The sequence below is a fragment of the Limanda limanda genome, chromosome 13 (assembly GCF_963576545.1).
Source record: "Limanda limanda chromosome 13, fLimLim1.1, whole genome shotgun sequence".
NCBI classification, from domain to species: domain Eukaryota; kingdom Metazoa; phylum Chordata; class Actinopteri; order Pleuronectiformes; family Pleuronectidae; genus Limanda; species Limanda limanda.
Window position 1 is genome coordinate 1730081 of NC_083648.1, and position 15895 is coordinate 1745975.

Consider the following 15895-nt stretch of genomic DNA (forward strand, 5'->3'; position numbering starts at 1 on the left):
GAACACGAGACGGAACCAGAGCAGAAACACTGGACCACGGAACAGGAAGTGTGTGAGAGTTGATTTTTAAGATGTGAACGTGATGTCTGAATTTCATCGGTTCTGTTTCTCATATTCAGACTCGGCCTCAGGTGTGAGAAATGAGTTCTCCCCAGGATCCATCTGATCGATGTCGTCTCCCGGCAGCTTCTTCACTCGGCTTCTGAAACAACATCGAGTTGAAGAATGTGCAGCAGGAAACATCAGCGCTGAGGACTTCAGCTCCGTGTCCTTCTCCTGCTCACACAAGCATTTTATCAAAGTGGAAGTTTGCTGATGTTCTGTGACGGCTGACCTTGACCTTGACCTTTCTGTAATTGGTCGTCGTGAAAAATGAGACGACAGCTATGAAGCCTTCACGTCTTCACATCAAATCACCATCAACACATGAAACTGTAACTGTTTCCTCTCGTTAACGAGGTCGTTCAGAATGTGTTAATTAAGATGAAATCTGAATGATTTTGGTCAAAACGTTTCTCCAGCTTCTCTAATGAGTTCGGTGTCGAATGAGCTGCAGAATGAACTCATGTTAAATTGATATTCAGGGTTCGTGATGTGATTCTGTGAAAGATTCAAACGTTACAGTTAAAACCAGCTGAGCTTTTCTCATCATATTGACGTGTCTCAATCTGAACATGAGAAACCCGACCAATCAGTGAACTCGTATTCATTCTGATGGGTCTGCACAGGGACTGATATCAACAACAATAATAATAATAATAATAATACTAACCCATTATCTGTATTGATTACACTGGGAGGGATCTGGAGCCAGTCCCAGCTCACACTGGTCACCAGTGGATCCTCAGGAACTGAAACAGACGATCGTCTCCTCCGTCCTTTCTGAGCATTTATTTCCTCTTCTGTGGTTTGTTTGTTGGGAGAGAAGCCGGCGGGTGTGGGGGGGGCTGGGAGGGGCTCAGACGTGGTCCCGCCGCCGTGTGGCCACTGACCCGTGACCTGCATCAGTAAACACATCATCCTCCATCAGCCTCCTGTCGCCTCGCCGCGCTCCAGCAGCTTCCTGCGAGACAGAACGCCAGAGACGAGACAGCAGAGCCACGTTAGTGCGATCACCTTTTTGTTCCATCAGGACAAACCAACCCCCCCCAACACACAAACACACACACACAAATACACACACACACACACACACAATCATATCATATTATTTTATCCCATTGTACAAAAGGGAAGCTATAATATCTGAGATCTGATTTCTCTCATCTTGTGCTATCGACGTGATCGTGGCGTGGAGCTGCGGCATCAAGGTCCCGCCCACACACAACCTCGACCAATCAGGAGTCAGTCTCAGCTGTCAATCATCACCTGTTTTTTCATATTATCAAATAACGAATTTCAAACCAAACTGATCAGAAACACTTGAACAAACATCAGAGAGAGAACGAGCTGAAATGACAGAAACCATCTTGTTTTGATTATTTCAGTTTGGTTCATGTCCCATCTGCTGACACGGAGGAGGCGGGGTTTATGACCTACACTGCAGCCAGCCACCAGGGGGCGCTCCAGATCACTGGGCTTCACTTGTGGGAGCTGCCATGTCGCCCATCTTTACTTTCAGTCGATGTGTTCACAGTACTTTATAATAACTGCTGTTTTCTCACGGATTCGTGATGATGATGATGATGAAGGAGGTGAAGATGAGGAGGGTTTCCTAGGTGAGGAGGAAGGTAGCTGTTCCCATCAGGTCCAAAATAAGTTACAGACAGACGGAGAGGAGCCGGGGATCGAACCATCGAGCTTCTGGGAAGTGGCCGACCCGCTTTACCTGTTAGTGGAACTCAGAGTGAAACTCTACCCGACTTGTTTGTCTCCTCACAGCTAACGAAGCATGAAGAGAAGATTCTAATGGAACTGATGATTCAAAGGGAACTAGGACAGAAACCCTGTGTGTGTGTGTGTGTCTGTCTGTGTCTGTGTGTGTGTGTGTGTGTGTGTGTGACTGCTGCAGGGTGCTGGTGAAGTGAAGCAGTGATGAACTCGGTGTGTTGGCAGCTGGTCCACACAGAGTTTACAGGTGTGACCTTGACGTGTTGCAGAGGACAGACTCACACAGCAGACACACAACTCATCCCCACAGCAGCTGGAGCCAGTGGATCAGAGCCTGTGTGTGTGTCTGTGTGTGTCTGTGTGTGTGTGTGTCTGTGTGTGTGAGAGCTTTAATTCTTGATAATCTAACATCCAGTCCCCAGTGTTCCCAGTGATGAATGATGATAGAATCCCAGTTGAAGCAGACTTGTTGTCCTGCTTCCTCCTGTGAGTCTCACAGTTTACTCGTCCTCGCTGCGTCTGATTGGCTCTCAGCTGCTCTGGCACGCCGCTCCTCCCGCAGCCCAAGCCGTTAATTATGGCGGCGGCCTCACAGCTTGGATAGCAGTGCTTTGGCGCCCGGCGCACGTCCCAGCTGTCAGTGTAATCACAGAGCACGAGGACCAGGACGCCGTCAGAGAAACATCCAGACGGGAAGTCCAGGCACCTGCTGCTGCTCCCGAGGATTTATTAAAACTCATCTTCGGCAAAATAAATGTGCTTTTCTGTCTTCTGCTCTTTTTGTGTTTCCAGATTTCAAGTCTCTGCAAACAAAGAAAACTTTTCACAGACGGAACAGTTGGATTTGCTCAACCTGATTTAGAGAAATCAAACTTCAGACTGGGACGATGCCTGATTCATTATTATTATTATTCTGAATCAGAATCAGAATCAGAAAGGATTTATTTCCAAGTAGGTTTACACCTACCTGGAATTTTCTTTGGTAAATAGGTGCATACATTTATCAAAATAAAGCATAAAGCACAATAAGTACTTCACATAAGAAAGAAATAACTGTATATAAAACAAAACAAAAATATATACAAGATATAAAAAGTTAAATAAAGAGTAAAATGCAAAACAGGAGAGAAATGTGGATGTGCAATATGCAATATACTGTTATGTGTGTTAGAATCAAATCAATTACGATAAAAGTCGTTAGTTATTGTGGGGAAGCAGAGAGGGATCATGGGAGTTGTAGTGTTTTCCTCGTGAGATTCCTTCAGTGTTGATGGATTTTTATTTGAATCCTCAGACGTCTCCTCCTCTGAAACAAACAAACCTGATTCAGTCCAGTAAGAACAGAGGTCAAAGAGGTCAAAGTCAATATGACCTTTATATATATATATAATATATTATTAATATTATTAATATATTTATATATATATATATAAAGGTCATATTCTGTTATTCTGTGTTTCTCTGACACGTAGCTGACGCTCTGCGTGTTTCTCTGAAAGCTGAAGATCCAAACGTCCAGGACTCAAATCCTTCAATCGAGTGAAAACCACCAAGATTCAAAGAGAGAATGGTAAAAGACCCAAGTGGAGGAGTGATCTGTCAGCTGACAGGAAACCATGCTCCTTGTTCTCTTCTTCTTCTGCTGCAGCTGCGACTCGAGACCACGACACTAAAATTAGCTCCGGACATCGTGTGAAATCAAACTGTGACTCTTCATCAGCAGAGAATCCTGTTTGTGTTTTGTAAATTGCTGTCGGTGTGTTTCAAAGATCGCCCAGTGTTCCTGTTGGGTTTTACACAGAGGCCCCCCCCCAACACACACACACACACACACAGACACACACATAAGGGCGTCTGTTTGACGGCTCATTAATGGACCTTTTCTGTTTGTGTTGATTTGACGTGTGTCACCCGCCGCCGCCACAGAGTCACGGCAAATCTGACATCCTGTCCAGGAGAGAGTGGAAATAGCTGCTCATTAACCACATGCACACACACACACACACACACACACACACACACACACACACACACACACACACACACACACAAGCAGTTGTATATGGTTTTAGTCGAGAACACATGAACACCTCCCCCCTACGCAAAATTTGAGTCCACACAGACATGACTCATCATTCAGCAGTGGGGAATCTTCACTCGGCTGTAAACACACACACACACAGACACACACACACACACACACACACACACACACCTCCATGACTTCAGTGGACGTTAACTTGATGTCCCGGAGATAGATCCTGACTTGACGACAGAAGTTTATGAAAACAAACCAACACATATTCAAAGAGGGAAAATCCCAGGTGATGAAATGAGAATTGTGACCGACTCAAGTTTCATTTACAAACAGAACCAGCAGCTCTTCAGAGTTCAGGTGGATCTGAAGGAGTTCTGTTGTTCGAGCAGCACGTGAAGCACAGCAGGAAAAGAGGTTTCTCTTGCCTAACAGAAAATATATTTTCCTACATTAATAATCAACCTTTATTTGAAGGTTTACGACTCTTTTACTGCATCTCACGGATAAAAACAAACCAGAAGCTCTCATGTTCGGTCTCTGCATTCACAAGTCCAGTAGTGATGCTGTTACACAAAGTTACACAAAGTTACACCAACACTTGTCGCCACAGGCAGCTCTACAGCACAAATGATACAAATCATGTGTAACTTCTGAGGTTTTTCTTCTTTGCTGCAGCAAACAGCAAAGAAGAAAAACCTCAGAAGAAAGTGTGAAACTAAACGATTATTCTTCCTTTTACTCGTCTACATTTTTCCTGGAAGTTTCCTTGAAACATTGATATGATTAAAGGAAGAATAACAGGAGGATTATTTTAGTTAAGCTGTTTAACTTGTTTAAAGAACTTTGTATTTTTTATAAATATGGTTTATGGTGTTTTAATGGGTTTGGGTGACACCTCTGTTCAAGTCTCTGTTCAACAGCGTCACAGTTTCCTGTATTTCACCCAAATATGTTCTGATGTGTCTGGTAGTGGTTTCACTGAAATTTATTGTGGTCTCCCCACTTTAATTAATGAAATCTAATCATTAATCATTCTGGCTGCAGTGGATCTGGAGAAGCTCGACTCAGCAGCTTTTAGATTAAAAGGAGGAAGTGCTGTCGACCAATCAGAGCACAGCGCTGCTCTGACTCATTCAGGAAAAAGCCTTTAAAGAAGAAGCTGGATTTAAACCTGCGTCGGGAGAACTTCCCCAAACACGTGTTCTGTTGTCACGACGACCAAACAGTGACCGTATCAAGGAGATCCCTCGTGTGTGTTGACATGAACAGTGATGTAGCCATCACGCACAGACACACACACACACACACACACACACACTCAGTCCACAGAAACACAATGGAAGCAGGCCTCTCTTCTCATGCAGCTTCTCTTCTCTGTTCCATCCACTGATGAGTTCTAATCCTTCAGGGAACAAACACTCAGTTTCCTTCTTGATTCTTAGCAGAAGAGTGTTTTCTGCAGAGCCCTGGTTTCTAACCCTGATGATCCCGAGCGGCAGAGAGAAGCACGAACCTGTGTAATAATTAACCTTTATTTGACCAGAAGAGGCTGAATGACCCTATTTCTCTTTTTCCACCGGGCATCAGGCCAGAACAACCACAGCTCCCACTGGAGATGCACTGGAGTGAATGAGCTGGAGATGTCCAGTTATAAATATTATAAATCACATATTTATTAAATTATTCACCTTCGTATGAGAAAGAGTTTGTTATTTTCTGTTTGTCAGCTCTGCTTATTTCTGTTTCATTTGGAAATACGACAGTGAACCTGGCATCTGTTCTGGGTGCAGAGCTGCAAGTCTGACATTTCCCTTTTCCAACAGGTCAGTTCCAGGCCGGTTCGGAGCCAGTGGCCGATCTGGAACCAGTTTGAGTTTCCACGGCCAAAGATCTGGCTGTTGGTCAAAAAAACTGGTTCCAGAGGCTGGACCAATAGGACCAAATCAAAACTTACCAGTTTAAAAATAAGGAGCTGGAATGAAGAGTTTCATGAAGGGTTCAATGAAGGGTTTAATTCCAGCTCTGTTACTTTGATAATTAATATTAAATAAAGTCTGATTCAGTGAGTTTCCTCTCGGAGCATCGAGACCTGAGCTCACTACGTCACCAGGAGATGTTTCACTTGTATGATGATGAAGAACAAACGGATGATGAAGTGACTCGTGTAGTTCTCGTTGGATGCGTCTCATCCCAGCAGAGCTAATAGTAAAATGTGAGATGTCAGATCAGTTGTTCTTCATTATTCTCTGTTTGTGGAGCGACTCCTGATGAAATCATCACCTCCGTCTGTTTCTCTGCTGCTCAGCGTCCGGCTTCAAACTGGGACAAAAACAAACAATATGACCGTGGATGATTGATTCACACGTAAATTTCCTTTGGATGTTCCTGATATGTAACATTCACAGGAACATGTGGTCCCTGTGACCTTGACCTTCGTTTGGTAAGGTCAGATTGACTTTGACCTCAAATCCTCGAAACTGAATCCGCTCCAGGACAAAGGAGACGTTACCTTCTTTACCTCCTTCCTCCTTCCTCCTTCCTCCTTCCTCCTTCCTCCTTCCTCCCTCTTCCTTCCCTCAGATGAAATATACAAACCAAGATACGAGATTATTTAATGAAACTAGAGTCGAATCAATCTTACTGAGACTTTTACTGCTGTATACGTTGTTTCAATGAATTCCTTATTCCGTATTTCCCCGATGTGAAAATCTCCTCCATGTGAACTGTGTCTGCAGTTCACCAGAATGGGATTTATCAGTTAAATTAAGTTAAATCTGGATAAATCACCAAGCTGCTCCCGACAGGATGAAACCACGAGCGCAGACAGATGAAGAGAATGAAAGCTCAGAACTTTCCCACGTCTCCCTCTATTATTCAAATTAAGGCCCATGTCAGCAGCTAGCTGTGGGCGTGGCCTGAGCCGAGACTGTAGCTTTGACACGCGGTCAGGTGACGGCTCGGGGGGGCACATTCGTCTCTCATTCTCTGTCATCTCTCTTCATCCAGACCTCAAATTACAGCGCTGGGGAATTGATGAGCTGTCGGCCTGAAATGAGACAGTTCGGGCAAAACGGCAAACGGCTTAATGTGCCAGGGGGGGGGGGTCGGACGCCACAGAACGTGTTCAGGGTTTAATGAGACCGGGGGGGCAAAGTGAATCACGGGTTTCACTCTTCATGCACAAACTACATTTCATCAGCGGCCAGGAAGTCACATCGATGAAATCTGCTGATTTGCTAAATGTTTGAATGTTTTAACTTTATCAACAGGAACAAGTGACAGAAGCTTTTACAAAAATGGGACAAAAAGAATCAGATCTATTGACACTGTTCTGTATTAATGCATCAATCATGTGATACTAACAGAATGCATGGTTCATGTTTGCATTATTAATATATAAGTAATATGTTTTTGAGTCCACAGGAAGGATTTCAATATAATTTGCATATTAAGTGTAAAATCCTGGATTAAATTAATATCTATATTATTTTTAATGAGTAAAGTTCCGCCACATGGTTTCTTTAATAACACCCGTGCAGTTTTATAATGATATGTGCAGATGTCATGTGACTGTAAACACATTTAATTATGCTCCGGACTCATTTATAGAAACTAACACTTCATTCTGTCGACTGCATAAATTATGGAGCTGTGAAAACGTCTTATAATCGTGATTGAGTTTTCACCTGGTGTGAAACGACAGGAACAGGAAGTGAGAAGATGCAGAGACGTAGTTTCATCTGCTCAGACTCCAGCTTCCTACATGTCTCCTTTGTGTTTTCATTCTTTCCCATCCCTCCACTCATAAGGACAAATAAAGAGCATTTTGAATAATAACCGTCTCTTCCCAGCGAGTCTCAGTTTGGAGACGATCTCAGTAATTCTCCTTCCTGGGAATCATCTGGAGAAACCAGGATCTGCGGTGGAGACACGGCAGAAGAACCGGGGGTAAAAATAGACTGAATAGCAATGAGGCGACTTTCCTCTCGCCTGGAGCCGTGCGTGAGTCAAAGTGGGGGGTTGCTCCTCCTCACCAGGACCTCCTGCACCTCCTGCAGCTCCTCCAGGTTTAGGAGGGAGTCGTTTCACCCGGTGGAACCCAGAGGGTCCGGCTCCTCGGCCTCCTCCTCCTCCTCCTCCTCCTCCTCCTCCTCCTCCTCCTCCTCCTCCTCCTCCTCCTCCTCCTCCTCCTCCTGCTGCTTCTCGGGGAAAAGCAAAGTGGGACAAGCCGCCCACACGCAGCCGAGGAGGAAGCAGCTGCCACCAAGAACAGTTCCTTCTCCAATATTCTGTCTGGATTTCTGGCATTTAGCTGCAGACTCTGAGTTAATCTGAATTAATCTCGCTTTAACGAGACCCCCCCCCCTTCCCCTTGGCAAGACAGTGAGCAGAGATGTGTGGAGGTTGATTGTGAAAACATCTCTGGGGAGCCCTAACCCTCCTGATGAATCTGAAGTTGACTGTTTGTGATTAACATGTGACGGCCTGCGAGCCTCAGATTAGATTCACGCTCGGGTTCTATCGCTGAGAATATGATTCACACTTTAGTTTGTGCGTTGACTGTGATGACGCTTTACACCCGAGGGCGACGGCAGGAGGAACCTTGAGTTTAAAGATTACCATCATCACTGGTGCTGAGTTAAAACGATAATATAGGAATACGATATACGTGAATAAATATCTTTAGCTTTATAGTTCAGGGTCGTCCACGTGGAAGAAGTTCACAGTGACTTCCAGAATAACCTGTTTATAAACATTGGATGAACTCTGTGGTTATAAAGGCTCATTCATGATGCATTCACACACTTCCACGTGAAGTTTACGTTGGGATGGTTGTTTTTGGGAAGCGTTTAGAACACGTGCACGAATACGAATGAAGAGAACGCTGCTATTGGCTGACGGTTTTCTACTTCCTCTTTGCTACAGGAAACAGGAACGACCTCTGAGCTGCAACACGACACAGTTTCTTAGACACGAGATCTGCCATCTTGTGCTTCTGACTTCATTTGTAGTCAGAGTCTAAATCAGGGGGCGGAGCTGACACTCATACTCGACCAATCACGAGTCGGTCTCAGCCGTCAATCATGACATTTTAGCCTGTTTTCATGTCATGTAAAACAAATAAAAACCAGACTGATCAGAAACATGAAGTCGTGAACAAAGTGTGATAAGAACTACCCTGAAATGTAAGAAACCACGTCCCATCAGGTAACACGGAGGAGGCAGGGTTCATGACCTGCACTGCAGCCAGCCACCAGGGGGCGTTGGAGCTGTCATGTCGTCCATCTTTATTCACAATCTCTCTCTCTCTTTCCGTCTTTGTGCCAAGACGATTTTCTCCGGAACATTCCTGAACACACACACAGGTGGAGCTGAACTCTCTTCTAACTGAGACTTCCTCAAGAGAACCGGTCATTTCTGTTCCACTCAACGTGGACCAGTGAGTGTGTGTGTGTCTGTGAGTGTGTGAGTGTGTGTGTGAGTGTGTGAGAGAGGGTGAGCGAGTGTGTGTGTGTGAGCTTTGCGGCACCAATGAGTCTACAGATGACTCATTTTCCTGCTGCACCAGCTGATGCCTGCTTGCCTCCTGCAGTCGCTCCCGTTATGAAACAGCCGATCTCAGAGTCGCACTCCGGACTCACACGTTACACACTCCGGACTCACACGTTACACACCACACACACCAGGAGGGAGACGCACAACAGGAAAACCACCCGAGTGTGTTATTCTAAGTGTTCTCTATTTACACTGCACAGACACACACTCGCCCACAGGTGATTGTTGAGCATGTGATAACAAGGCCTCAGGCGTGAATGTGCTTCTGCAGATGCTGGATCCCGGTCACAGGGATTCTACTCCAATTTTTATATAATAAAATAACCAATTAAAACCAAACAGATCAGAACTAAATGACAAACATTTATTTAACGTCTACTTTGATGGATTTATGACCTGTACCGCAGCCAGCCACCAGGGGGCGATAGAGATGCTTCACTTTTGGCCACTCAGCACATTGTTCAGTTCCGTTGAAGCCGCTAACTTCTTCTACACACGCTGACACTACGATGTCATGTGTCGATGTTCTTCAACAACACATGACATCATCACAAGGGATCGAAACTGACGCAGCAGAACCAGATATTACCCACAATGCAACTCAAGCGCGTTAACTGGTAGCAGCTAATGTGGCGTGGCGAGCGCAGTCTGCGGCGGAGACGAGGAGCAGCACACACACCCCCCCCCCCCGGGCTGTGTTTAGTTTTATTAACACCTTATGTCAGAAGTGAGTCGGACTCAGGTGACATCACTGAGGGTTTTGGGGGGGGGGGTGTCACATCTGGATTGGGGGGGGGGGAGGATATGATTTTATGATTCTGCATTATAATAAACAATAAGGAGCAAACCAGGACAAACCAGACAGTGGAAGTTTCATTGAGCTGCAGAAGAATGGAGGAGAAAGAGGAGGTGGGGGGGTAATATGAAGGGAAGGATAAATGCTGGATGGGGGAGGGGGGGGAGAGAGAGAGAGAGAGAGAGAAAGGAAGGGAGGAGAGAGGGGGGAGAAAATGGGGATAAACGGAGATAAGGGATGAGGAGACGGTTTAAGACACAGGGAGGAGAGAAGACACACACACACATGCACACACACATGCACACAGACACACGCACACACACACACACACACACACACACACACACAAGAACACACACACACAAACACAGATGCACACACACACATGCACACACACACGAACACACATGCACACACACGCACACACACATGCACACAGACACACGCACACACACATACACAAGAACACACACACACGAACACACATGCACACACACACAAGTGACGTCACACCGCCGTGTCTCTGAACGCGCTTCACACAACGAGGAGAAGAAGAGGAAGAGGAAGAGGAGGAGGCTCCGCTTGGGTGCGTGTGCGTGTTCGTGCGTGAGTGTGCGTACAGGACGTTAGTGTTGCCCCCCCCCCCCTTCACGCACACAGGTGTTGCGTGTCCGGTCCACGCTGCGGAGCTTCAACAACAACTTGATGCGACCCGGTGTTTCTCCCGCAGGCGCGCGTGCACGTGTGCGTGTGCGCTGAAGAACCCGGTCGAGCACGCGCATCTCTCTCTCTCTCTCCGCATCTTCCGGGATTCGTCCTCGCGTGGTGGACGTGACCGGAGCGCGGGAGAGTCTCCGTGATGCCGGAGTGACCGGAACCTGCTGCCGAGCCAGGGGGTCGCACCGGGAGAAGCCTCCGCAGGGGGTCGCACCGGGAGAAGCCTCCGCAGGGGGTCACACCGGGACCTGATGGAGCGGACCGGCGGCTCGCGGGTGGCTCGCGCCGCCCGGTGATCCGGGTCGGTGGACCGGGAGATGCTCCTCCACCCGGGACTGGTTCCGCACCGGGATGGATCCCGTGACCGTGACGCCCCGTGCGTCCCGAGAGAGAAGCACGCGCCCCCGGTTCCATGCGCACGAGAGGACGTCGTTCCCGGTAACCCGCTGAGCTAACCCCCCCACCCGGGAGGGAGGGAGGGAGGGACACACACAAACCGACACTACCGACACACACGAGACAGCACCGGGACCTGCACCGGGTAACGGAGAGCAGCACCAGGGACCAGGGGAGACCAGCACCGGGGACCAGCACCAGGGACCAGGGGAGACCAGCACCGGGGACCAGCACCGGGGACCAGAGGAGACCAGCACCGGGGACCAGAGGAGACCAGCGGCACCGGGGACCAGGGGAGACCAGCACCGGGTACCAGCGGCACAGGGGACCGGGGACCAGCACCGGGGACCAGGGACGACCAGCACCGGGGACTGGCACCGGGGACTGGCACCGGGGACCGGCACCGGGGACTGGCACCGGGGTCTGGCACCGGGGACCGGGGACCACCGGGCATGGAGCTGTCCGAGGTCCGGTGCTCCAGCGCCAGCGAGGAGCTGGGCACCGGGGGCCACCGGACACCGGGCGGCGGGTCGCGACCCAAGCGGCTCCTGTGGCAGAACGCGGTGCGGCACATCACCGAGCAGCGGTTCATCACCGAGCAGGGGGGGGTGCAGGACCCGGACCCGGGCCAGGACCCGGACCCGGGGTCCCGGAAGCAGTCCGCGGGGGGGGCGGCGGGGGACCGGCACAACGGCACCAAGGTGTTCCCGGCGGAGCGCGCCAGCAGCGACCTGGGCTTCCTGCAGATCGACCCCCCCCCGAGCAGCGCGTCCGACTTCTTCCTGAACCGGGGTCACGTGGTCCGCGGCGTCATCTTCCCCACGCTGCGGGACGCCTTCAAGTCCCGGGACCTGGAGCGGCTCTACCAGCGCTACTTCCTGGGCCAGCGCCGGAAGTCCGTGGTGGTGATGAACCTGCTGGACCTGGTGATGAAGCTCACGCTGCTGCTGCTGCACCTGGGCCTGGGCCACGCCCCCATGGACCCCATCAAGGGGGGGCTGCTGGGCTTCTTCACGGGCATCGAGGTGGTGATCTGCGCCCTGGTGGTCGTGCGGAAGGACACCACGTCGCACGGATACCTGCAGTACAGCGGCGTGGTCACGTGGGTGGCCATGGCCACGCAGATCCTGGCGGCCGGGTTGGGCTACGGGTTGCTAGGCGACGGGGTGGGCTACGTGCTCTTCACGCTGTTCGCCACCTACAGCATGCTTCCGCTTCCGCTGGCGTGGGCCATCGCCGCGGGCCTGTTCACTTCCGGCCTGCACGTGCTGGTGCAGCTGCTCGTCTCCCACAATGCACCGCTGTTCACCAACCAGGTAGGTCCCACAATGCACCGCGGTTCACCAACCAGGTAGGTGCGCACCTGGCTCGGTTCCTCCAGCCGCATGGTGAGGAGCCGCCAAGACTCTGCTTCCATACATCCAGCTCTCCTCTCCTCTCCTCTTCTCCTCATCCTCTACCTTCATTTCCTCATCATCTCCCTTCTTCTCCTCATCATCTCCCCTCTTCTCCTCATCTTCTACCTTCTTCTCCTCATCCTCTCCCTTCTTCTCCTCATCATCTCCCCTCTTCTCCTCATCTTCTACCTTCTTCTCCTCATCCTCTCCCTTCTTCTCCTCATCATCTCCCCTCTTCTCCTCCTCTCCTCTCCTCTTCTCCTCATCCTCTACCTTCATTTCCTCATCATCTCCCTTCTTCTCCTCATCATCTCCCCTCTTCTCCTCATCTTCTACCTTCTTCTCCTCATCCTCTCCCTTCTTCTCCTCATCATCTCCCCTCTTCTCCTCATCTTCTACCTTCTTCTCCTCATCCTCTCCCTTCTTCTCCTCATCATCTCCCCTCTTCTCCTCCTCTCCTCTCCTCTTCTCCTCATCCTCTACCTTCATTTCCTCATCATCTTCCTTCTTCTCCTCATCCTCTCCCTTCTTCTCCTCATCATCTCCCTTCTTCTCCTCATCATCTCCCTTCTTCTCCTCATCATCTTCCTTCTTCTCCTCATCATCTCCCTTCTTCTCCTCATCCTCTCCCTTCTTCTCCTTATCTTCTCCTCATCCTCTCCCTTATTCTCCTCATCATCTCCCTTCTTCTCCTCATCATCTCCCTTCTTCTCCTCATCAACTCCCCTCTTCTCCTCATCTTCTATCTTCTTTTCCTCATCATCTCCCTTCTTCTCCTCATCCTCTCCATTCTTCTCCTCATCTCTTCTCCTCATGCTCTCATTTCTTCTCCCCATCCATTCCCTTCTTCTCCTTATCTCCTCCTCATCCTCTCCCTTCTTCTCCTCATCCTCTCCATTCTTCTCCTCATCTCTTCTCCTCATGCTCTCATTTCTTCTCCTCATCCATTCCCTTCTTCTCCTCTCCTCATCTTCTCCTGTCCTTTCTCCTCTCCCTTCTCCCCCTCTCCTTCTTCTCCTCATCCTCTCCCCTCTCCTCCTCATCCTCCTCCTCCTCCTCCTCCTCCTCCTCCTCCTCCTCCTCCTCCTCTCCAGAAGCTTGCTCCTCAGGTCTGAGGAGATGCTCCTGGTAGAATCTGGTTTCCTCACTGTGATGTTCGGGTCTTGAACAAATCAGATGTTTCTGCCTTTGCTGTGAATCTGATGTTTATAAACCCTATTATCATCATTATTAAATATTCAAGCTTCAGTGATGAGATCATGTGACACCAGCCTGGTCTGAGGTTTCAGCACCAGGAGCTGTCCAGCACACACACACACACACACACACACACACACACACACACACACACACACACACACACACACTTCTCTTTAGCACCCTCTTCTGGTGAAGTTAATAAACCTTCCTTCTTGGCAGTTTTAACACATCCGGTGCTTTATGGTCTTTATTGCTTTATGTTTGACTCTAAATGATCATAATTCACTAAATGAACTTCAGCTGTTTGAAGAAGAGTTGAAACTAGAGACTGAGACATGAACTCCTGAATGTTTACTGTCGTTATAAAGTGAGAAGAAGAGTCACTTTCTATAGAAACTACCAGTGGAGTCGCCCCCTGCTGGTCATTGGAGAGAAGACGGGTTTCAGGCCGTGGCTTCACTTTCCAGACCCGGAGTCTCGGTCTATTTTAAATCATAGTCTGAAGTTTACTGCTTTTCGAGCAGATTTCAAACAATCTACAGAGGTGGTGTGTGTGCGTGTGTGTCTTCTACACAACAGACATCAACACGGACTGAACGTGTGTTGTTGACGTGTTGGACGAAGCATCGATTGTGCGTCTGTCCCCGGAGACGGATCCCTCGTGTTGAGGGTGAAGAACAGAGACCACATCTCGTTAAGATCCGTGAGACCAAGTGTGATTTGTGAATATGGACCACACGAATATAATATGATTGAAAGATAAGTTCTTTCAAGTTGTGAGAGAGAATTGCGTTGATGTCACTCGCTGCTATTTGTCGTTATTCAGTCATTACTGCGTAGAAAAATACGACAGCTGATCTTTTATTAATATTTCTGGAATGGTGCCTCAGTGGAAAATGTTTCAGCTTTGACACTGATATCGTGTTTAACTTCACATTTAGTTATTGTTTGGTCTGAAAAGTAGAAACTGATCCATAAGTCAAACACTATGGAATAACTCTGCAGCTCTTCTCGCTCTTGGTGTTGTGTGTCTCTACAAAGTGAATATCGTTGTTATTGTCGGAATGTGCGATCAACTGAGGAAAAAGAAACGAGATAAATCAACGATAGGAATATTTGTTATTCGCAGGAGGAAGAAGGAGACGACACACGGAGCTGATTCATAAACTGAAATGACCACGTGGAATTCAACAGCTTCACTCAGACAAAGAGACGTAATAAAACAGAATAATGAATAAATGATAATCTATCACAAATAAAGAGGCAGTGCTTCTCCTTCAGAGTAAACAAGCTGCTCACTGAGCTTCTGACTCATGGTTTATTTCCAGCCGGCTGATGTTGCTCCGAGTCGTGAGCGTTGTGACGTGCAGGAGAATCCTCCAACACTCCACTTCCTCGTGTGCAGCAGCAACACAAAAAAAACACAAAGAAACCGTGAAACGACAACCGAGCGCGACCACACAACTCCAACGCTGAGACGAACCGAGTCCCTCCCACGGTGTCACGCCCAATCCCATCATGCACCACTGCGAGGTCTCAGCTGACCCTCCGCCTGTGGACGTGAGGCAGCTGACTGTGGGTCGCTGTGTGTGTGACTGGTGTTGTGTAGCTCGGGGGGGGTTTCCCAGCTCCCCTCGTGTGTGGTTCAGCTGTGTCGCTCCGCCGGCAGCCGGTGACCCTCGGAGGAAAGGTCGGAGGTCGAGAGGTTTTAAAGAGGCGGCGGTTATCTGGATTCAGACGCTCGGCTCTGCAGCGGAGGATCGATTCAGGATTTTACAGATTCACTTGAAACTGTTTGAAAAATTTTCAGTCAACACTAGGGTTGACTGAAAAATTCAAACTCTTGTTTCTCTCTCTGTCCTGACTAGGGTTGCAAAATTCCGGGAATATTCAAAGTTGGAAACTTTCCACGGGAATTAACGGGAATATACGGGAATATACGGGAATATACATGAATATACGGGA

At 48.5% G+C, this 15895-nt stretch overlaps 1 protein-coding gene across 1 annotated transcript in view; it reads left to right on the forward strand.

Annotated features, from left to right (window-relative positions):
• The first annotated feature begins 11785 nt into the window (after positions 1–11785).
• Positions 11786–15895, forward strand: part of adcy8 (adenylate cyclase 8 (brain)) — a 68354-nt gene continuing 64244 nt past the window's right edge. The window contains exon 1 of the mRNA XM_061084488.1: positions 11786–12649. Coding sequence (XP_060940471.1) covers positions 11786–12649 — 864 coding nt within the window. The remainder of the gene's footprint in view (positions 12650–15895) is intronic.